Below are 23,302 nucleotides of genomic sequence, written 5' to 3'. Positions count from 1 at the left end.
CATACACATACACTCATTTGCACTCGAAAATGCCCATCTTGGAGCTCCCACTGTGGCACAGTGGGTTAATGATCTGGCTTATCTTTGTGTCATTTCTGGTTCAATGCCTCACCTGGTGCAATAGGTTAAGGATGTGGCTCGATACAATCCCTGGCCCCAGGAATTCCATATGCCTCAGGTTTAGCCAGAAAAAATTAAAAAAAGAGACTAGTATCCATGAGGATGCAGGTTTGATCCCTGGCCTCACTCAGTGAGTTAAGGATCCGGTGCTGCCGTGAGCTGTGCTGCAGGTATGGCTTGGATCTTGCATTGCTGTGGCGTAGGCTGGCAGGTGCTGCTCCAATTTGATCCCTAGCCTGGGAACTTCCATATGCCACAGGCGCGGCCTTAAAAATAAAAAAAAATAATAAAATAAAAAATAAATTAAAAAAAAAAAGAAAAAAGAAGAAGAAAAAGAAAGAAAGAAAAGAAAGTGTGCTTTATTCAACAATCCCATTGGAGTTCTCATTGTGGCTCAGCAGGTTAAGAACCCGGCACAGTGTCCCTATGTCGATCCCTGGCCTCATTCAGTGGGTTAAGGATCTGGTGTTGTCGCAAGCTGCAGCTTGGGTCACAGATGCACCTAGGATCCCACGTTGCTCTGGCTGTGGTGTAGGCCTGCAGCTGGGAACTAGCCTGGGAACTTCCATGTGCCATAAGTGCAGCCATAAAAAGAAAAAAAAAAATCCCATTAATACGTTTTTACCAGCTATATTCTGAGAATCAAGCCAGGTTAATATGTGCATTGACCAGATATATAATTAATACCTAATACCCCAAATTTATCATTGCACAGTGATTTTGACTATTGGGTACTATATATTGCAACAAGATCATGTTTTCTGATCTAGTCTTACAGGACTATTTAGCCTTAAGTTGAAAAATTCAGAAATATCAAAGAATATGAAGACAGCATTCTATTCTATTCTATTCTATTTTTTAGGGCTGAAGTTGGGGGGTTGATCGGAGCTGTAGCTGCCATCCTACACCACAGCCCAGCAATGCCAGATCCAAGCTGCATCCACAACCTACACCACAGCTCATGGCAATGCTGGATCCTTAACCCACTGAGCAAGGCCAGGGATCAAACCCACGTCCTCATGGATACTAGTCAGTTTCATTTCCACTGAGCCACAACGGGAACTCTGAGATAGCATTTTAATATACAGTTTGTATCTGGAGGGGGTTTTTTTAATTTTATTTGAGGGATTTATTTGCATACTCATTTAGTAACATTTCCTAAATTGAGGAAAAGGGAAGGCAAGCCCAAATGGTGCTAGAGGCAAGAGTTGGTAGATTAATGGGGTGAAATTCTTACCTGTCAGAGGGGTACAGGACACTCCAGCATCTTCTTTATGGTCACAGTTGTGCTCTCCCCAGGAACTCTTTGGACATTGCTCAATAGAAAGCTCATTCCCGGTGCAGCGTACTTCATCCAACATTACTGGGCCAGATCCTTCCCCAAAATATGCCTGACTCCATGCTTTGGCAATGCCACTGAACAAACCATAAGAACACAAGTCAGACCAAAGGCTGGTCTGACTTTTTTCTTTTGCCCCTGGCAAAGGTAAAATTATGATTAATACATATTTTCCCTCATTGATTCACTCCCATAGATCACATATGACTTGCTCTATTTCTTTTTGGGGTTGGTTGTTGTTCTTTACACTTTCATCCATCACAAATGTTTCAAAGACTACTAGTTATTCCCCAATATTTACTACCCTTTTAGATCTGTTAGTAATGGATCTTCAGATTTTTAGGAGGACAGCGGCTATCCAAAATAAAGACCACCCTTCCCATACTCCCTTGCTTCCAGCTGAGTTCGTTGTTTGTTTTAAAATATACGTAACAGGAGTTCCCATCGTGGCACAGTGGTTAACATACATGACTAGAAACCATGAGGTTGACGGTTCGATCCCTGGCCTCCCTCAGTGGGTTAAGGATCTGGCGTTGCTGTGAACTGTAGTGTAGGTCGCAGACGCAGCTCGAATCTAGCATTGCTGTGGCTCTGGTGTAGACTGGCAGCTGTAGCTCCAATTAGACCCCTAGCCTGGGAACCTCCACATGACGCGGGTGCAGCCCTAAAAAGACAAAAAAAATAAAAAATTAAAATATACATAACATAGGAGTTCCCATCATAGCTCAGTGGTTAATGAACCAACTAGAATCCATGAGGATGTGGATTCGATCCCTGGCCTCACTTAGTGGGTCAGAGATCTGGTGTTGCCATGAGCTGTGGTGTAGGTCACAGATGGGGCTCTGATCTGGTATTGCTATGGCTGTGGCACAGGCCAGCAGCTATAGCTCCGATTCCACCCCTAGCCTGAGAACCCCCACATGCCATGGGTGTGGCTCTAAAAACCCCCCAAAAATACACATAACATAAAATCTACCATTTTACATTTTTAAATGTGTAATTCTATGGCACTAAGAACGTTCGAATTTATTTGACTAAATATATTTCTCCCTTTCGATTCAAAGTGATACCATATGTTAGAACTGCAGATTTAAATGAAGATCATGATTGCCTGTCAGAATGATTAATGACTTCAGAAATTGCATCTTCAGCCCCTTTTAGCCTTTTAATTTGTAGATGATAGCATTTATATTTTTAGTTTATTTTTCAATCATACTGTATCTATTCCCCATTATTTAACTTGTCCTTTTCTTATAACATTTTAACTAGCTTGAGTATTTATAACTAAAACAATATAAAACAATTTTGATACATATAATTCAGATTTTACTCTTCAGCAATATGTTTTATTGGAACAAAGCCACACTCATTCCCAACTTATTACCTGTGGCTGCTTGTATATGACACAAAAGCACACTTGAATAGTTAGAAGTCTGAAATACTCACTCTCTGGCCCTTTACAGAAAAGTTTGTTGACCCTTGTTCTAGAGGAAAGAGATTAATGAAAGTAAATATGGAAACTGACTTTGAGAACACTGAAAGTTGGAGACCAGAGGAGGAGGAGACAGGATGACTAATGCAGGTCACTGGGAAGCCAGATAGGAAAGCTTTGGAGAAAGGCAGCTTAACAACCTCCTTGGATCTTTGCCCTGGAATAAATGCTAGGAAAGAAAAAGATCTATTAGGGAAATTTTCAGTGGGGATAATTCACGGAGCCAAGATTAGGTGCTATAAAACCAGGGACCAATATGAGAGAATATAACATTTGATCCCAACCGCATGGAGGGATGGAGGGAGGAAGGGAGGGAGGGAGAGGAGGAGGGAGGGTGGAAGGGAGGGAGGGAGGGAGGGAGGGGGAAGGAAGTGAGCTGAAAAGTTAATAAAATGAAACAATAAGAACATATTTCTTATACCCTTGGTAATAAGAGGATTTCCTGAGCAAGATAAAAACAATAGAAGTCAGAAAACAAAGACTAAAAAAGTTCAATTTAATCATATATAAATTTAAGCTACTATATAGCAGAATACACCATAATCTGAGGCAAACCAACAAGCTGTAAGAAATTTTTTTTTTTTCTTTTTAGAGCTGCTCTAGAGGCATGTGGATGTGGAGGTTCCCAGCTAGGGGTCGAATTGGAGCTGCAGCTGCCGGCCTACGCCACAGCCACAGCAACGAGGGATCCCAGCCGTGCCTGCGACCTACAACACAGCTCACTGCAACGCTGGATCCTTAACCCACTGAGCAAGGCCAGGGATCAAACCCGCAACCTCATGGTTCCTAGTCAGATTCGTTTCCACTGTGCCTTGACGGGAACTCCCCAGAAATATTTTTAAAATATAATAGCAATCAAAGGAAAAAACTCCTAGGAATTAATAATAACACCATTATTATTATAATACCAAAAGACAAAACAACCAACATTTAAAAAAAAAACAAAAAAAAGGCAATAGAAGACCAGGCCAGGCTATTTACAGAATACATACCCATGGCCACTGACCATATGGTAAAACACTCAATCAGTGATAAAATTAAAACAATAAGAATACATTCTCACATTATCATTAATATCATTTTCATTAAATATTTAGGCTAAAAAGTCACCAACTAAGGCTTGTTAGTCCCAAGAATAAATAACAAACCAACCCTAAAATATACATTAGTTGGGAGTGAGCTGAGATGGGCTGGAGAGAATAAATGAAATACACTGTATTTCAAATATGTTACCGATTATGTGATAGAAGTTCTAGGAAAAAGCAAAAGCTCTGATTAACTGCCTCTGAACTGTGTCCCTTTGTTAAAGGAGGACGAGAAAGCAGAAGCTCTGAAAAGTGACTCTGGGGAAAGTCATCTAAGCTATGATGCAGTCTTAAAATGCCACTTGGGTGTTTTATTTTCGTCCTTATATATCTCCACATTTTCCATTGTTTATAAGCATTATTCTAATGATCACAAATATGTTTAATAAATATAAACCAATCAGAAGAAACTAACAATAAATTTGAGAACCAGAAAAGAAACTAACTAGGAAACTATAATGTAAAACAAACTAGGTTTCCTAGCTAATTTTGGAGTTTATTAAAATTAAGAAGATAATATTTACAAATATGCACATTCCTTCAGCTAGTCACTAGTATTTCCTGGTACCCTGGATTGTGCTGGCTTTTCAGGGAATACCAAAGAAATGGATGACTCAGCCCTTCCAGAGACTGTACAATACTGGGGAAAGCAACATAAAATTCCTGAGTTGTTAAAGTCAAGTAAGTGCAATGAGAATTTGATAAGAGTGTGTGTCCTCTGTCCTTCCTTTATGGAAATTATTTCCACACCAGTCCTGGCAGTTCACTTGTGGTAATAGCCCCAGTGTTGCCTACTTTCTTATCTTCTAACCACAGAATAAAGTTGTGGAATAGGGGTGCTCTGATATAATATATTGATTCATTAGGTTATTTTCTATAAAGCTGTTTGACCCACATAGCTGCAATCCCCAATTAAACACCGAAATGATTCTATGTCTGATCTTTATCCAAAACATTCCTAAACCTATTTAGCTAATCTGATTGTATTCATACAAAGTTTAAAACAAACCTTCATAGGAAAAGAGCAAATAAATAGCACCATGTGATTAACTCAATCCCTGGGTTTAGCTACTACTAAATAGAAGAGACACAGAATAGAGTTAGGCAATTCTATCGTGCAAGATAATTCCTTGTTAGATTATAAAAGATTGATCCTTTGACAGTAAATATCAGTTTGTGACACCTGTAACACACGGATGAAAGAACTCACTTTTAATGGTCAATAGCCGACATTTTCCCCTGGAAAACAGTCCCCTCCACCTCCAATAATGATATTTGAAGTATAATAAATGACTACGTATGTCAGACACTGGTCTAACAGCTTTATATGTATTAACTCTTTGAATCCTCCCTATAAGCTCATGACGTCATTTTCAGATGAGGATACCGAGGTCCGGAAGTTAAGTAATTTGCTCAGCATTAGCCACCAGTCGATGGTGAAGCCTGTCTGGCTACAGAACAGATCCTGAAGCACTTTGCTTCCTTATAGTCTCCTGGGAGTTTTCAGTGAGGGGCCTATGGCACCTCAAATACAGTCTGTCTAAAACATACTATCAGTGTCTTCCTACAATTAATTTTCTCTCTTGACTGCCCTATTTCTCTCAGCCCTATATTTGTATTTATTCTTCTTAACACCTGGCTATTTTTGCAAACAGTGTAACATGGAAGAAAAATCATACATTGGAAGCTATAAATCTCAAGATTCCAGCCCTCACTCATACTATGACTTGGGGCCTAACATTCTCATCTGTTAAAATAAGGTCTCTTTCCTGCTCAATAATTCCATATACCAGTAATTTTTATAAAATTTTTATAAAGATTTTAAAAGTTAATGAACTGCCAGAGTTTCCATTGTGGCTCAGCAGGTTAAGAATCTGACATATTGTCCATGAGGATGCAGGTTCAATCCCTGGCCTTGCTTATTAGTAGGTTAAGGATCTAGTGTTGCCGTAAACTGTGGGATAGAGGGCAAATGCAGGTGGGATCCAGTGTTGCTGTGGCTGTGGCGTAGGCACACAGCACCAGTTCCTATTTAACCCCTAGCCCGGGAACTTCCATATCCTACAGTGTGGCCATAAAAAAAAAGAAAGAAAAGAAAAAGAAACAAATTAATGAACTATAAAATAAAAGAACAAAGAAACACTTTTTAAATTACACCAAAAGAATTTTTATTGGTTCTAAATAATTTTTTTTTCTTTTTTTTTTTTTAGGGCCACACCCATGGAATATGGAAGTTCCCAGGCTAGGGGTCAAATCAGAGCTACAGCTGCTGGCCTACACCTCAGCCACAGCAATGCTAGATCTGAGCCTCCTCTGTGACCTACAACACAGCTCACGGCAATGCCAGATCCTTAACCCATTGAGCAAGGCCAGGGATCGAACCCAAGTCCTCATGGATACTAGTTGGGTTCATTACCACTGAGCCACAATGTGAACTCCCTCTGTATAATTTTACAGCAAAAAAAAAAAAAGAAAAGAAAAAACATTCAAAATTTTAAAATTCCTATATAAATTATAGCATATCCACACAATAAAATATGATGTCACTATGCTTTTGAGTTCTGAAAGACATAGGAAATGCTTCCATGTTAAGTGCACAAAAGGAACTCTAATTAAAATGTCTATACCTGAAACTTGACTGTGTACACATGCATTCTCAAGTTCAATTTTCTAACATCTGGCTGCCTTCTTTCCAGCTCCTCTTCTTTCTCCAAGTGCTGGGTTAATCAAATTTAAATATCTTAAGTACAGCAATTTATTTTGTGTTTTAGGAAGCCTGCCAGTTACCAAAATCTACAGACACCATTAAAAGATGAGGGTCACCAAAGACAGCATCTCACAAAGAAATTATAACCAGCCCTCCAGGGAGGCACGGTGTAGTTTCCCTAAGGGAATTCAACAAAGCAAGTCCAAGTGAGATGAAATTTGCTTAAGAACATATAATAAGTTGAGACAAGCAACCATTACGCTGTCTGCTATCAACCATGTGCCATTAAATATTATTTCATCTGAAAGTACTGTGCCTTTAAGTGAGCCAAACAAACTCTAGGGGAAGAGCAGTTGCAGAACATAGCTTTACTGCAAGCTTATGAGAGAAGTATAAAATCAAGTGAGAGAAAAGCAAATGAACAACTCAGCTCAGAGCCTAGAGTACTTACAATAAAAACAAATTCCCAACAAGCTGTATTGTTGGTTATTACATAAGGCTTGTGGAGGATTTTTGCTGCCTTGAATATCTGGAGATATTTTTCCTTTTAATCACTTTTCCAAACATGAAGCTCCTCGTACAAAAGATAGCAATGAGCTAATATTTGAGAAAGATGTAAACACGTTATGCAACCTGCGCATGTGCTCAACAATAATACAGTCTTCCATATGATTCGATCTCTGTAATGCTTCCTTTCTTTCTTTTTTTTTTTTTTTTTGCTTTTTAGGGCTGTACCCATGGCATATGGAGGTTCCCAGGCTAGGGGTCTAGTCAGAGCTACAGCTGCCGGCCTACACCACAGACACAACAACATCAGATCCAAGCCGCATCTGCGACCTACACCTCAGCTGACTCACAGCAACGCCAGATCCTTCATCCATTGAGCAAGGCCAGGGATCCAACCCTCAACCTCATGGTTCCTAGTTGGATTCGGTTCCACTGCACCACGACAGGAACTCCTCTGTAATTCCTTCCATGTAATAGACTATTGTTTGTTAACACTGTCTTTAAGAACTGTTTAGGAGTTCCCGTTGTGGCTCAGTGGTTAGTGAATCCGACTACGAATCAAGAGGTTGCGGGTTTGATCCCTGGCCTTGCTCAGTGGGTTAAGAATCCGGCATTGCCGTGAGCTGTGACGTAGGTTGCAGATGAGGCTCAGATGTAGCATAGCTGTGGCACAGGTCTGCGGTTTTACAGTTCAGATTCAACCCCTGGCCTGGGAACCTCCATATGCCACTGGTGCAGCCATAAAAAGACAAAAAAAAAAATTTACTGTGTGTCATTTAAATTTGCACTGCATTTTTTTGGCCACTCCCACAGTACGTGGGCGTTCCCAGGCCAGGGATCAACCCTGCACCACAGCAGTGACCAGAGCCTTGGCAGTGATAACACCAGGTCCTTAACCTGCTGAGCCACAGAGGAACTCCAAATTTTCTAGGCATTTTTCTATGTAACAAAAGCTACCCCTTTCCCATAGAAACATACTGGTAATAATAAATGCCTTATAGCTTAAATTTAGATTAATCTGTACTGCAGCTGGTAATGTTAAATATGCTATTACTATACCCTTAAATTTTTTAGTATTTTTGGCAAAGACATAGATTTCTTAGTAACTAACATGAAAGTCAATCAGCATACCACTGACAACATAATTGGTAATGCAATAAATACATATATACACCCATTAGAGTATTTTAAAAACATGAAATTCATAGATACAGCTCACTAAATAGAAGTTGTAGAGGAATAGTGTTTGATGATCGCCTACCAAATGTCCAGCTTACTTTGAAATGTTCAAGAACATCTTTCTTTGAATGTTTAATAGCATCTTTCAGCTATAAGAGCTCCTAATTAGACTGACTTTGATAGCCAATTAGATTGTACAATTACTTTGTGTGCTGCTTCAAAAACACTAAACCCTCTACTTCAGGAAATATGTTAGAGATGAGGAAACTGTAACTAAGAGATTTTCCATAATTTTTCTCGTCTCCAGAAACAGGACTCGAATTTGGGTCATTGCGAGTACAGGGCACACACTCATAATCTTATGCTCTGCTGACTCCGACAGCAACACCTAAACAGCTGAGAAAAATTGGTCTTGAAATTAATACCCAATCAGAACCTTTGAAATTCTAATCTCAAAATATAATGATTAATAACAGTTTTCTCAAAAAGAGCTAATTGGCACTGTTCCTGACCCATCAAAAGAAAATGATCATAGCAGTCTGATCACACACCAACAGTAATTATAAACCCTACAGACACAGGGCCTTCCATGCTTGTTCCTGTCCCATGCATGAACTGCGAAGGAGCATTTAGATCCCAGTTACAGGGAGAACACGTAACCTCACAATGAAGGATTAGGCTGATGCCACCTTAACCCAGTGCTTAATCTTATCATCATCAATGGGGAAAACCAGAACTGTCCTGGGACTCCAGAAGCAAGGTGGTAATCAAGCTTTAGGACCTAGCCTCCCATCACAGGAGTTAACAAGAACCAGAAGTGTAGGAGTTCTGCTGTGGTGCAGTGGGTTAAGAATCCAACTGCAGCAGCTTGGATCCTTGCAGAGGTGTGGGTTCAATCCTCAGTCCCGCACAGTGAATTAAGGATCTAGCATTGCTGCAGTGGCACCATAGGTTGCGGCTACAGCTCAGATTCAATCCCTGGTCCGGAAACTTTGATAATGCCGCAAGTGCGGCCAAAAAACCAAACAAACAAACAAAAAGCAAGAAGAAGAACCAGAAGAGCAAATTAAATGACACCAAGAGGAAGAAATAATAAAAATCTAGAAACAGTTAGAAAAAAAAAATCTACTTGTTCTCCAAAACATCCAGCTTGGTCTCGCCAATAAGTCAGTGTCATGAAAAACACGAGGCTGTTCTAGATTTAAAAAAGACTTCAGGGACATAACATCCAGATGCACTAAAAGGTTCTGGACTAAATTTTGTTTCAGACAAACCATCTGCTAAGGACATGGTTGGAACAATTACAGGAATTTGAATATGACAGTGTATTAGACAATTTAAGAATGGTTACCACTTATATGAGTTGGGATCATGACAATTTGGCTATGTAGGACAAGGTTCTTAATTTTAAGAGATGCATATTAAAGTATTTAGAGGTAAAATGTTTAAATGTCCATATTCTGCTTTAAAATACTTCAATATTAACATACAGTTTTGAAAGAGTGGGAGCAGTTGTAAAAACAGCTGCAAAAAAGATTAGCATAAATGCTTCAAGGTTCAAAAATCATGCTCCAGGGAGTTCTCCTGTGGTAGAGCAGGTTAAGGATCTGACATTGTCACTGTAGTGCCTTGGGTCACTGAGGTGGTGCGGGTTTGATCCCTGGCCCAGGAACTTGCACATGCCATGGGCATGGCCAAAAGAAAAAAAAAAAATCACACTCCAGTGTCAAAGATTATTAATTGGACAAAATTATAAATGGACAGAGATGCTTTAATCTCAAGAAGCCTCCCCATCAACCTATCCCTACCCACCACGAGTGCTAAATAATTCTTTTTTTTTTTAACTTAAAGTAAAATACAACTTTTAAAAGATTCTCTAATATAATCTTAGAGAAGCTTTAACACTTGCCATACCAATGTTCAGAATCACTAAAGATAAGGATTAGAATATCCAGAATTATAACATTCTATTCCAAAATAATCACAACAAAGGCAACATGGAATGTTGGTTTTCATCTTGCTGTCTTTATTTCACATGCTTCATTTCCACATCCTGCATAGGAATTATTTCCTTTGTACAAGAATAAACATCCTTTGTTCTAAGCACTTACCTAACAAATAAGGAAGCAAAGGTCAAAGGTTTAGACAATATCTGGTGGAGAGGAATCAAGCTTCAGTTAAAACCTGACAACTAGTTTCATCATATGACTTTGATAAGTCACTGTGGTGACAGGACTGGTTATTACCTGGGAGTAACGTAAAGTTACTCTAGATGAAAAGTAGAATGAGGCTTAGATCCTTAGTGTTCCAGAATCAGTTGAATTCAGATACAAACAGGTTAGACCTAAGAGTACACAGACGTTCTCTTCAGGGAGCCTACAGCCTAGTACAAAGATCAAAAGGTGACTTTTTCCATTTTGTTCAAAGAAATGTACAGTTTAGACACACAGCACCTGCCTTTGGATACGGAAATAATAGACTCAAAAATGTAAGCAAAACAAAGCAAGAACCAGAAAAACCAACCTCAGGCCCAGCTGCCTGCAGACCACTTCTGCATCTGCATCATCCCACTGGTCGTCACAGACAGTCCCCCACTGACCGGCATGGTAGAGCTCCACTCGGCCCTCATGTGCACTGCTCCCCCCAGCAAGGCGTAGGACCGGGAACCCGGGGCCTGTGCAATGCAAAATTAACAACAAATTAAACCTATGTATTTACACTGAATGATAAGGTCAGCTATAGTTCTTTGCCAATCTCAATAATTAAATCATACTTATTAAGCCGCTTCGGTGATACAGACACACCCAGGCATGTCTAACATATTTTATGGTAATGTCAACCAATTAAAATCCTCCAACATGGAATTCATTCATTACAAATAACTCTCAAGAGGAAATGGTCTAAATTCCTATTTCCCCAATGACCTCAGAAACCAAAAGACATGCTCAAAACTGTAGTTATTGAAAATCCATTTGCTTTTTAAGGTATTGTAGCGGTGGTATTGATTTTTTTATTTACAACAATCTGAGCATTACCAACATGTAATTATTAAGAACGGCAATGATGTCTATGACATTCTTGTTTTCAGCATAGAAATACTTTTACATTTGCAAAAATCAAATCAAATTTAACATCTAACACATTACAAGTTGGTGGACATCATGGTACCAGTACCTTCAAAAAATAATTTTGAAAATTCATTTGGGTGTGAATCAGTTCATACACATTTCCTCTGTGAAGACCTGCCAGAGGCTTCCCACTGCAAATTCCTTGTTATGGTTGACAATGCCTTGATCTAGCTTCACCATTTTATGAATTTCTCTCCATCCTGGGCTAGAATTGAGGACACAGGCATGCCTTTCCGTTTCACGCATGTACTTTAGATACTCAGCATATATAGAAGGAGTATAATAAATGTTTGTTGACTGGATCAGCAAGTAATAATGAAAAGCATAGAAAGGACAGTCCAAGCAAGGAAAAATAATTAGCAAAATCCATTCACTCAATTCTGTTTAACAAACAAGTGTTTAGGCATCTGCTGTGTGCAAGGTGTTGCACCAGGTGCTGCAGGGCATTCAGGAGGCACTGCACAGACACTACCGTAGAGAGCTGTCCTGCATCATGACACGGACAACACGAGTACAGATGAGAGACCATCAAGAAGACCCTGCAGGGGTTCAGGTGCAAGGGGTGCTTGCTCACCACTGGGGGTGACTGAGGAATCTCTTCTGAAGAAGCTGCTGGCTGAAGAGGGCCAAATGATGGATGGGATTTCAGAAGCTGGATGTGGGGAAGTGCAGTTCAGGTAGAATGAACGGTATGAACAAAAGCATAGAAGTAAAAGTTGTATGTGTTTGGGAAGCAGTACAGCAGTCTAATTTTTCTGGAATGAAGGATGTGAGAGGATAAAAGGTTCAGAACAAGCTTGGTCCCTATTAGAAAATTTAGGTGCATCTTGTGCCAAATGCTAATCATTTCTCCACATGAAATATGCTTCTGATTCCTCCACAGTGTTAAGTGGCTGTCAATAAATGACATTTGGATATCCACATTTATATTCAAATGTTACACTTGAGCAGGGATTTAGATCAGTGAACATATTTACTACAATAAATAATAAGTCCTCATATATTCTGATATTTGTAATACAGTTTTCTTACATAAGTCAACTAGCACCTGTAATTTGTAAAAGGTTAAAGATAGGTTTAATAAACATAACTGTTCTCAATATTATATACTAGCTTCTTTAATCACTGATCACTGGATTATGATAAGAAAAAATTTGCATGATATTATGTCTTTTAAGAAGCTTAGAAAATACAGAGAAGATGATGGAAAGTGTGTAAGTTTCTTAAATTATATTCTGCTCTGCCTCCCCTCCCCCTACCACAGTAAGCCTAGAGAAAACAGAAAAACAATTTTTTTTTTTTTATGGCCACACCTGCTGCATACGGAAGTTCCTGGGCCAGAGGTCAAATCGGAACTGCAGCTGTAACCTCCACCACAGCCAGTGCAACACCAGATCCTTAACCCACTGAGCAAGGCCAGGAATGAAATGCACATCCTCACAGAGACAACAGACAACAGAATGGTCCCTAACCCACTGAGACACAACAAGAACTCCAGAAAAACAAAAATTTTTAAGCGGAAATTTAAAATGACCGACAACCTAGAAATGTTACAACATATATTACCTTCCATTTTTTAATGTCACGTTTTATTTTAAAATGTACTTTTTCCACTGGTTATATAAGTAATTGTGAAAACAAAGAGAAGCTCAAATTCGAAGTTTAGTCATCTCAATCCTCCCAACAAACACACAAAAATATCATTTGAAAGAGAATTCATTAAAGTAGTTCAATCATGTTTAACTTACAGATAAATAAAACTCCCCAGCTGTTTGTTTTCATTTAGATTGCTATTTCCTATGTCCAGGACTCACACAATCTTCTACTTTGTAAGTGCTGGAAAAGTACCAGATGCCAAGACACTAAATGTACATTCCAAAGAAAAAGAATGTATTAAAGGTCTCCCACTGTGCCTTAAGGTAAACTCAGCGTTTGCTGATTTAAGCTATTTGCTTTCACATTCTCATCTAATTTACCATAAAAGCATCTTTTTCCATTCTCACTTCTAATTTACCTCAATCTTCTATATTTTTTATATGCTTACAACCGACCTTAAATTGATCTTCACAACCAGAGTATAAGTAGACAGATTATAGAGTAGAACTTTTTGAAAAGGAGATAGAGATCCTTAAAAAAAAAAAAAAAAGATTGTTTTAAAGATTTTACTTCACTACTCGAAAAATGTTAAACATATTTTATCAATTAGGTTGAACATAAAATGACAAAATGCAAGCAATCATCTACCCAAAGCAATTCACTGTTGAGCCCAATTCACAGCATCCCTGGAGTAGCAAAGTGTAAAAAGGCACTTGCCAAAGGTAGCCATACTCAAAAGTGGAGAGAAAAGGAAAAACTTACATAACATCACGATTTAACATACACCTTGCCCACACAAAAAAGGACTGCAGCTCTCTGAGCATACAACTGTACCATATCCTGCATCATTTCCATTGGTTCTTCCAGCCAGTTCACAGGAATGATCCTAAGTTGGGTGTCTGTGTATTTTGCAGTAGAATCTTTCAATTCTTCCCCGATACTTGTAGTCAACCAGAAACCCCTGCCCTGGGCTGGTGGCTGGCATTCTAAGACCCAGGACATCTGGTCATGCTGCTATCTCCAAGGACAACACAAAGACAGATACTGTGACACTGTGGTAGCCTCAGGATGTGGTTGCACGTTAAAATAGCCATGATCCCCAGATAATCGATCAGCCACTGTGAAAGGTAGCTGTCTCCTCCTCTGCTTCCGTTCCCATGAACATATGTATATTTGTATACTGAAACCATACCCTAACCACCTCATGCCTAGTATACGGTGCTTAGCGGGAGCCCTTATCCAGGGTAGTAATTTGTTTAGTGGACTGTGCTATCTACAACTCCAAAGATCGCTGGTACTGAAACCAGGCACAGCCCTGTGGGGCTCCTGGGTGCAAAAGCCTTTCCATGTCCCCCGTTTCTTGTTCTTAGGAAATGGGCCTCATTCAGCCATCAGGACCTTCTCTGAGTTCCTAGAGACAGTTTCGGACAGTTGCTGATCAGGGAAGGGAGGAACAGTTCAAGCAACAAAGGTACACCTTGGGGCAGGATCCTGGTCCCCTCTCAAGGAATGCACATAATAACACAGGCATGTTGTATATTCCTTATGCTTAAGAAATGAATATTTAAAAATTGAACAGCTTAGAGTCCTTCCTTGTCCTTCTCCCTGACTTAACTGCACCCTAAACACAATTATCCATAAGCTAAAGATTAGGCAGCCTGAGCATAATTGTCTAGGGGTTAAAGATTACTAGCACATGATGTTTTTCAGGAACTTTCCTAGTGTGTTCTAATCTCTGATCAGTATGCCCTTTTCACAAGTACTGTTATTCTAGGCAATAACCCAGAAAAGCACCATCATGATCATACCAAGATCTCCTGACTCCAGCTTTGATGACTAAGATCCCGCCCCCATATTAATCCCAATGCTATCTGAAAAACTGTTTTTCTCCTTTTTACCATAAAACTCCTCACAATTCTTTCCAACTTGGGGGCACAGTCTTTAGGCCATTAGTCTGCTGTGACCCTCCTTTGCCTGGCAAAGCAATAAAGCTAATATTTTCTCCTTTACCCAAAACTCTGTCTCTGCGTTTCAATTCGGAACCAGCAGACGGAGGCCGAATTCTGGCAATAGTACCATGATTCTATTCCACCCTATAAAGTGAAAAGATTTTGTTGTAGTTGCTGTATTTTACATGTGGCTTCAAGATGATTTTTAACTTGATTCCACTACAATTTTCTATTACCAAAATATGCATTTCACATACAGTATATGACATTTCTGTAAGCAAATGAGATGAGACAAAATAGGTTAAAAGTGAGATCAAAGGGAAATCCAATTGTCAGATGAACTGCTATTGAAAACTAGTTAATAAGCCTGTGAACAGACTATGATGATTCAGACTTGTGTCTGTATTTAAACTCTTTTACGAAATGATTTAACCAAGATACTTTTATCATCTGGAATCATGCTGAAAACACAATACAAGTAAAATGGGAGAATAAATATTTCTTTTTACCATGGGAAAAGCTACACGTGACAGCAGCTGCCATCTTCTGAGGACACGCACCACCCGGCCAGATGTCTTTTTCACATAGCAGTATATTTTCCTCATCTCCTCGGCAACGGACATTGCTCCAATAAATGGGAATAAGGCCCAGTCCAGAAAACGGAGTTTGTTTTGCTACTCCTTTTCCTCTGGAAGTACGATGACTGAAGTTAGGTTTATTAAATGCAGGTGAATTTTTATCAAAGCAATAGGATTTTTTAAATGGAAGAAATATATTAAGATGGGTGAGGAAGAAAAAGAAAAACATAATAGATTATGTACATTTCAAGGAAATCCAAACATGAGAACTTAGGTTGAACCCAATGACAAGAAAAAAAGAACACATGGAATCTTGTAATTAATCTTAAATAACTAGTGGTGGGCATGTACCTTTACTATCTATGACTGATTTTAGAAGAAAATGGGCAAATACCACAGCTACAAAAAGGGAGTCTGGGAGGCTTTGTAGAAGAAATGTGTCATGTGGCCCAGTGGGACTTGGATTCTAGTCTGAACTCAGCTGCAAATCACTCCAAAGTTTCTCTAATTTTTAAAAAGAGAAGTCTAGATGCTTGAAGATTCTTTCTTACTCCAATATTTCAGGTTATCATTTTCAAAACAATTACTATTACCACATCTAAGCAAGGTAATACCAAGAGAGGCAATCTACTCACATTTTTAAAAACCTTATTCATAGCATTTGCCAGCAAGACTTTGAAACCAATTAAGAAAATAATACCTCGTCTAATACTTTAATGTCTGACATGCACAAACTGATCTTAAAAAAGATTAAATGCTTATCTGAAGAACATGGTAATTTCTAGAATTGTCTCCATGCAACAGCTCCATTAACCAAACAGTAAATATTTGGGGGTATATCTAAATTATGAATGTGTCTTAACAGTAATAAAGCTGGGTTGCTCTGCTCTTATTGTGCAATTCTTCTTTTTTATTGGACTACTAAGAGAAGATAAAAACAATCAGATTAGCTTATCTGAAATTTATGTTTGCAGAAAGATGCTTTACATTCTTTCATCAATGGAGAGACCAGCAACATGCCACTGTAGTTCACATCGCCATTACAGTGTTGTGTTCTTAAGTCGGAGTCTCATAAAAAATTTTATTCTTCCCTGATTTTCAAGGGTAACAAAAGCACAAGTAAATATGTACATAGAGGAAGATGCCGACACCAGCCTACAAATCTGTTATATTTTCTGGCCCTCAGTAGAAAAAGCATTCAGGGAACATTCTTTGTGAGCGGCCCACCTGCCAATGACAGTCTGCCAGACACAATACTCATTGATAAAATCACTGATTAACATCCTAAAACCATAACACTTTTGAGGCTCTTGTCTTACTCCTTTTTTATCCTGATTTATTCCAACCCTCATTTAAAAAAGTTAGTTAATTAATTAAGCATATTAACCCTACTTGCTATTTCAGTAGCATCAAAAAGTGTGAACAGGAGTCTGCTTTGTGGCTCAGTGGGTTAAGAACCCAACATAGTGTCCACGAGGATGCAAGTTCAATCCCTGGCCCTCCTCAGTGGGTTAAGGATCCAGCATTGCCACAAGCTATGGTATACGTCACAGATGTGGCTCAGATCTGGCTTTCGTGTGGGTGTGGTGAAGGCTGCCAGATGCAGGTCTGATTCGACCCATAGCCTGAGAACTTTCATATGCCACAAGTGCAGCCCTAAAAAAAAAAAAAAAAAAAAAATGGAAAAAGTTTGAACAAAACTTAAGCCTTTACTAAATAGTCATTCCTCACCTTCCTAAAGGAAGACATAAGCTGGCAAATTAAAATTCTTACTGATTCAACTGGAGTTGACTAATCTTTTCATTTGTGTCTTTGCATTTGTATCATTCCATTAGATTTACCACTCACTGATTATTAATCCAAAATATCTGTAAACTTCAGGCCTTTCTTTTAGTATTTTCCACCTGCATTTTTCTTAAGATATTTTCCATGCTCTCTAAAGCTCTCCGGTGAAAAAGGCCAAGAAAACCACATGATTTGTATACTTAGAAAAAAGTACAGGAGACACAAAAACAGAACAAATGAGAATAACAACAAAAAGAAAATCTTTTGTTCCAAAATGGAACCTTGTGCTGCTGGTGAAACCTCTTGGCAAGAGGCACAAAGGTGCTGGGCCTGATGGGAGCCAGTGCACACAGATCCGTTTTAAGGGGAGTGCCCAGAGTCCTGACAGCAAGGCAGCTCCTCAGGTGATGCTGCTGGGGCTGAGGGAAGCTGCCATCTCTCACAGAACCTCTTCGGTGCAAAAACCTACACCCTGGGACCTCACCCCTCACCCAGCACGGGATGAGAGCACAGGTGACCACCACCTCCTTCCTGTATGCAAAAATGGAATTTGTGGGTGGCTCAAGGTAGAAAGTTAAAAGCAAATGATAGCAACCCCAGGTTGCATGGGCTACTGAGAAATTACAATTCTTAGGACCAATTCCTTGCTTACGAGCACTGAACAATAATTTTGTTAAAATCAAAGACCAAAAGATGCTTTTAACTTTTGACCACTTAGCATTCATTTGCCCATTTCCTAGCCAGCAGGGGTAGCCACAAGTGAAGTGCATATGTATGTAAAAGAACCCACTCCTTCCCTTAGCATCCTTTCTCTTCAGCTCTGCTGAGAAGAGTAAGGAATGTGAAAACGAGGAAGGAAGATGTAACCTCTCTGGGTGCCCAGCTTCACTCTGGGATATTAATTAGCAGATTGATTTGGTCAAGGATGGGTGAACTCACCCCAGCTGCAGCTGGTGACAAATAACCGATGCATCAGAATCATCCCAGTGGCTGCTACACACTGTGCCCCAAATTCCATTTGCATATACTTCCACTGTGCCTTCGAACTCGTTTTTGCCACCACGAAGTCGTACTGACCCTAAAAAAGGAAAGAGTCCCCAGATCCTTTAATAGTAAATCATCATTTGAACATACTGAAGCAGTCCCCTAGTAACATAATATGCCCAAATGAAATAGTGAGAGATCCAGTCAGAATGATTTGGCCTCTACTGGTCACAGCAAGTACTTCTTTAAATGAAAATTTAGCAGGCTTTTTTTGGGGGGCGGAGGGGGGGGGTTAACATCCTGATGTCAACACTGATTCTACTTTTTTATCTAGGAAACAAACAGGTCCAATTATAATTTTCAAAGGGGGAAAGTAGAAGAGTATGATTAATGGCTAATACTGCATCCCAAGCATAAGATCACATCACATGTGAAGTTCTTATTTCCATTTTCACTTGGGGTCATAGATTAAAAATACAGAAACAAAATTTAATGCCCTGCTTATAAATTACCTGTTATCAGCTGTTATATTGTCCTTCTGAGTTGTTCTTCTATTCAAGAAGAATAAATTGCTTTTCCCCTTTTAGTCTCTAGCAGTAGTCATGACAATTCTGAGGATTATGTCTATAATTTCAGAAATGTGTTAAATGTTAAAAACATTGCCTAATGGAAGTCTTAGGGAAACTGCCACTAGGTAGGGTGGTTTGGTGTCATTGAATGCACTGGAGCTTCACTTCTCCTTACATGTCATCCCCACTCAATGTTCCATAGTCCCTAGTGTCATTCTTTTCAGTCTTAAAAGAGTCAAAATTTAAATATAAGCATCCCTAGGAAAAGTAATATTTTAAGTTTTATCCTTTAAGTGTAGATCAAAGTGGCTACTAGACTTATTGTGGTGACTGTTTCATAATGTATGCAAATGTAAAATCACTATGTGGTGCATCTGAAACTGACATAATATCGTACATTGAATATACTACAGTTTTTTTTTTAAAGTATGGATCAAAACCCTACATTTCTCTTCTCTTTGGCACTGGCTCGCAGAATGGATACTGATGGGCAGCAATTGGGACACTAGTGGAGATAAATGCAAATCAGACAATTTAGAAATGTCATAAAATTCTGTGAAAAGTCACTTAGAATGGCCTTTATTTCATAGGCAAAGAAATTAAGAAACTGGAGTTCCCACTGTGATGGGATGGGCAGTGCCTCTGCAGTTCCAGGACACAGGTTCCAGCCCCCCGCTCCCTGGGCACAGTGGGTTAAAGGATCCAGCATTGCCACAACTGAAGTGTAGGTCACAACTCTGGCTCAGATATGCTCCCTCGCCTGAGAACTCCATGTGCTGCAGGATGGCCAAAAAAGAAAAGAAAAAGAAGTTAAATTCTATCAAAAATTTCTGGCATGCTTTTGCATATTTCAAAGTCATTATGCATGGCTTTACAATAATTTTCCAAAAACATGAGATTCACAAATCATCCATCATTTCATTTGCACTAGCCTCGTCACCAACCACTGTTATTTTCCACATCATCATCCTTAAAAAAAGTAACCATTTAAGAAAAATATATCCTATTTATCATGACAAATACCAAGCGTCATTTAATTGAAACAAAAGGCAGAAATAAATGGAGGCAAACATTGCACTGCCAGATCCTGATTATTCAGGAGCTTATTCATGGCCATGGGTCTTTCAAATGGCAGATAATCTAAACATCATTCACACATTCTAAATTTCTTTCTGACCAAACAAGGGGAAGCCCTGTGTAGCTCAGTGAGAAGTGGAAACTGCAGTAGATCTTTGAAGAAATATATATATGATGAGTTTAACTGAATTTTAATAATATTTTTAGTTACAAAATGTCTCCTATAGAGACACATATATGCCTATTACGAATGCAAGCATTGTATTTCAGCTCAAAGAATTCAATTGCTCACCTCAAACAAATGTTATTTGAAATGGTATTTAATTATTATCTGCTTATTAATTCTCTACCACCACCACCACCACCACCACCAAATGATTCACGTCAAAGGGTTGGGAGAAAGTCCTAGTAATGAAAACAAACCGGAACTCTACTTATGCATGTTAAACAATCATAATGATATAAAATATTGCTTAAATCACTAAAAAGCTATCAAGAAGAAACAATGCATTCATATCATCTACATGATTAAGGCATCTACAAATGAAAAGGAGAAAACTCTGCCTAGAGTACAACCATTATCATAATATGATTATAATGAAAATGATAGCACTGGAAATAGTTTCCCGGTCAACTATCAGTTCCACCGTCATTTCTCAAATGCTCCAAAAATGCTGTGAAAGCCTGGATTCATTTAGCTGTATCTGCTACATGGCAAGAAATAAGGACTGCTCATTCAATTTTCCTTTAACAAATGAATACAAATATTTGCCACTCTGCAAAGACAATTTGCATGTCAATGACTAATGAATTCTCTGTCAAAATCTGTTCCTAACACCAACAACTCCAATGCAAGTGTCGTCCTTCCTAGCAAAGCCCCTCCACATAGTTTATCCTTTCCTTAAGGCCATAAGAATTTCTAAAATATTCTGAGTAATCATCTCCCTTGAACTCAGAGTGAGTATTTCTTACTGGTATGTAATTCTAGGAAGTTCATAATTCTTCTAATAAGTTTTTGAAAGAGCTTTTTTAAAAGTATCAGTATACTAATGTGCCTAAAATAATGAAAGTGTGAACATATAATTCACACTGTGGATTTAAGATAGGCAATAGCTTTTGTTTGGTTTTGGTTTTACCTTGTTCTTGCCTCACTGATTCTCAGAATGGTAGAGTTGGTTGAGATCTTAGACACTGTGATTTGGAGTTCCCGTTGTGGCTCAGCAGTTAACAAATCTGACTAGCATCCACGAGGATGCAGGTTTGATCCCTGGCCTTGCTCAGTGGGTTCAGGATCTGGCATTGCCATGAACTGTGGTGTAGGTCACAGACGCAGCTCGGATCCTGCATTGCTGTGGCTGTGGTGTAAGGCAGCAACTACAGCTCCAATTCGACCCCTAGTCTTGGAACCTCCAAATGCCACAGGTATGGCCCTAAGAAGCAAACAAACAAACAAAAAACAACTGTAATTCATTTCCCTCAGTTTATAGATGAGGAAGCTATGGACCCAATCAATTGAGCAGCTGCAGAGCCCTGACCAACTATCTCTTAGATTCCCACCCTTGCTGCTGTCCCCTCATCCTGGAACCTGAGCAAAGTCCTTGTGATGTATTAAGCACATTTTAATACTGCACATACCACTTTACGCAGTGTCCCGTTGGCTTTCACTATTCTATTTGAAATATTGCAACTTATCTACCAAACATTACATGAGGATAAACTAGCCAGGCAGAAGCATAAGACAGTCTGAAGAGTTCTCTACACTGCACTACAGGAGAGAAGCGGCTTTCTGGTGACCTGTGTTGGAGGTCAGCTCTCAAGTGGAGGCTGACTTGTCCCATGGGCTGTACAAATTTGTTGGAGAACTATATATTTGCACAAATTTATTGGTGCACAACTGAAAGAGGAAAGATCCTTAGCTCCATGAAAGGGGAAAAAAAAAGAGGATGAAACAAGAAAGCAATCCACAAAGGTCAGAGCCTGGTAAACTCATATCTATCTTACTAATGATAAAGTTCTTCAGATAAATTCTAGATCAAATTCGTTGGCAAATATTTCTCCATTGTCACCATATCTTGAGTTCTCTGATGGTCTCGTGGTTAGGATCCGGCACTTTCACCCCGGTGGTCCGGGTTCAATCCCTGATTGGGGAACTGAGAGGTCCTGTTTCAAGCTGCTACATGCCATGGCAGAAAAAAGAGAGAAAGAAAGGAAGGGAGGAAGAAAGGAAGGAAGGAAAGAAGACACTGTCACCATCTCTTACTATCAAAACCTGATCCTTCCTCCTTTGCTCACACTCTCCAACTCCAGCCCACTGAGTTCCTTAAAGTCTCTGCTAATGTCTCTGGGCCACATCTCAGGAGACCCAGAGCTATACTGTCTTAAATTCTCTCAAGTGTCAATTTGGTGAAAAAATTCTATTCTAAATATTCCTACTTCTAAAATGTATTAATAACAATAATTTAAATTTTGAAGTCTCAAATAGAGGTTTTAGGTCAACTCTAACAGGCATTAAATTTATAGACTAACCAGTAATAGAAGAAATTCTGGAACTATAAAGCTATGTACAATGGCATATCATGGAGAAAAGCTCTCAAAGTTCATGAAAGGAATTGCTGCCCCTCCAAAAATTTTTTTAAATAGTCATGTGGAGTTCCCTAGTGGCTCAGCAGGTTAAGGATCTAGCATTGTCACTGCTGTGGCTCTGGTTCCTGCTGTGGTGCAGGTTCAATACCTGGCCCAGGAACTTCTACATGCCACAGGGTGGCCAAAATTTAAAAACAAAAACAAAATAGTCAGCTGTTCCAGTCTGCTAGTATTACAACATCTAAAGGCAAAAATGTATCAATGCACAACAATGCCCAAAATATTAAACTTACTGTCATTTTAGTTTAATATTATTTTTTTCTATGTAAATGTCTTATAAAGGAAAAAGAACATGAGAAAATTTTGTTACAGAAATCTGCTTTATGGGTAACTTTGCTAAAAAACAGGAATTCCCAAAACAAAGAGACATTCCAGAGGAGTACTCTTTAACCATGTTATTGGTCTCAGTCAGTACAAGGTAATCTAGAGAAAGACAGCTAACTAGATTAAAATTCTCTTTACAAGGCTCACTGGTTTGTCACTGTTTAAGGCTACTGTGATGGGCTGAATATTCTTCCCCCAATAGATGTTGAAGTATTGACCTCCAGGCCATATGAATACCTG

The 23,302-nt window shown here is 39.1% G+C and overlaps 1 protein-coding gene across 1 annotated transcript in view; it reads right to left on the bottom strand.

Annotated features, from left to right (window-relative positions):
* Nucleotides 1-23,302, bottom strand: part of PRSS12 (serine protease 12) — a 74,907-nt gene that overhangs the window by 41,717 nt on the left and 9,888 nt on the right. Inside the window, exons 2-5 of the mRNA XM_047798625.1 lie at nucleotides 18,405-18,543; nucleotides 15,612-15,790; nucleotides 10,953-11,103; nucleotides 1,358-1,536 (exon numbers count right to left, since the gene is read on the bottom strand). Of these exons, the coding sequence (XP_047654581.1) occupies nucleotides 1,358-1,536; nucleotides 10,953-11,103; nucleotides 15,612-15,790; nucleotides 18,405-18,543 (648 nt within the window). The remainder of the gene's footprint in view (nucleotides 1-1,357; nucleotides 1,537-10,952; nucleotides 11,104-15,611; nucleotides 15,791-18,404; nucleotides 18,544-23,302) is intronic.

The sequence above is a fragment of the Phacochoerus africanus genome, chromosome 10 (assembly GCF_016906955.1).
Source record: "Phacochoerus africanus isolate WHEZ1 chromosome 10, ROS_Pafr_v1, whole genome shotgun sequence".
NCBI classification, from domain to species: domain Eukaryota; kingdom Metazoa; phylum Chordata; class Mammalia; order Artiodactyla; family Suidae; genus Phacochoerus; species Phacochoerus africanus.
This window is presented reverse-complemented; position numbering and strand designations above follow the sequence as displayed.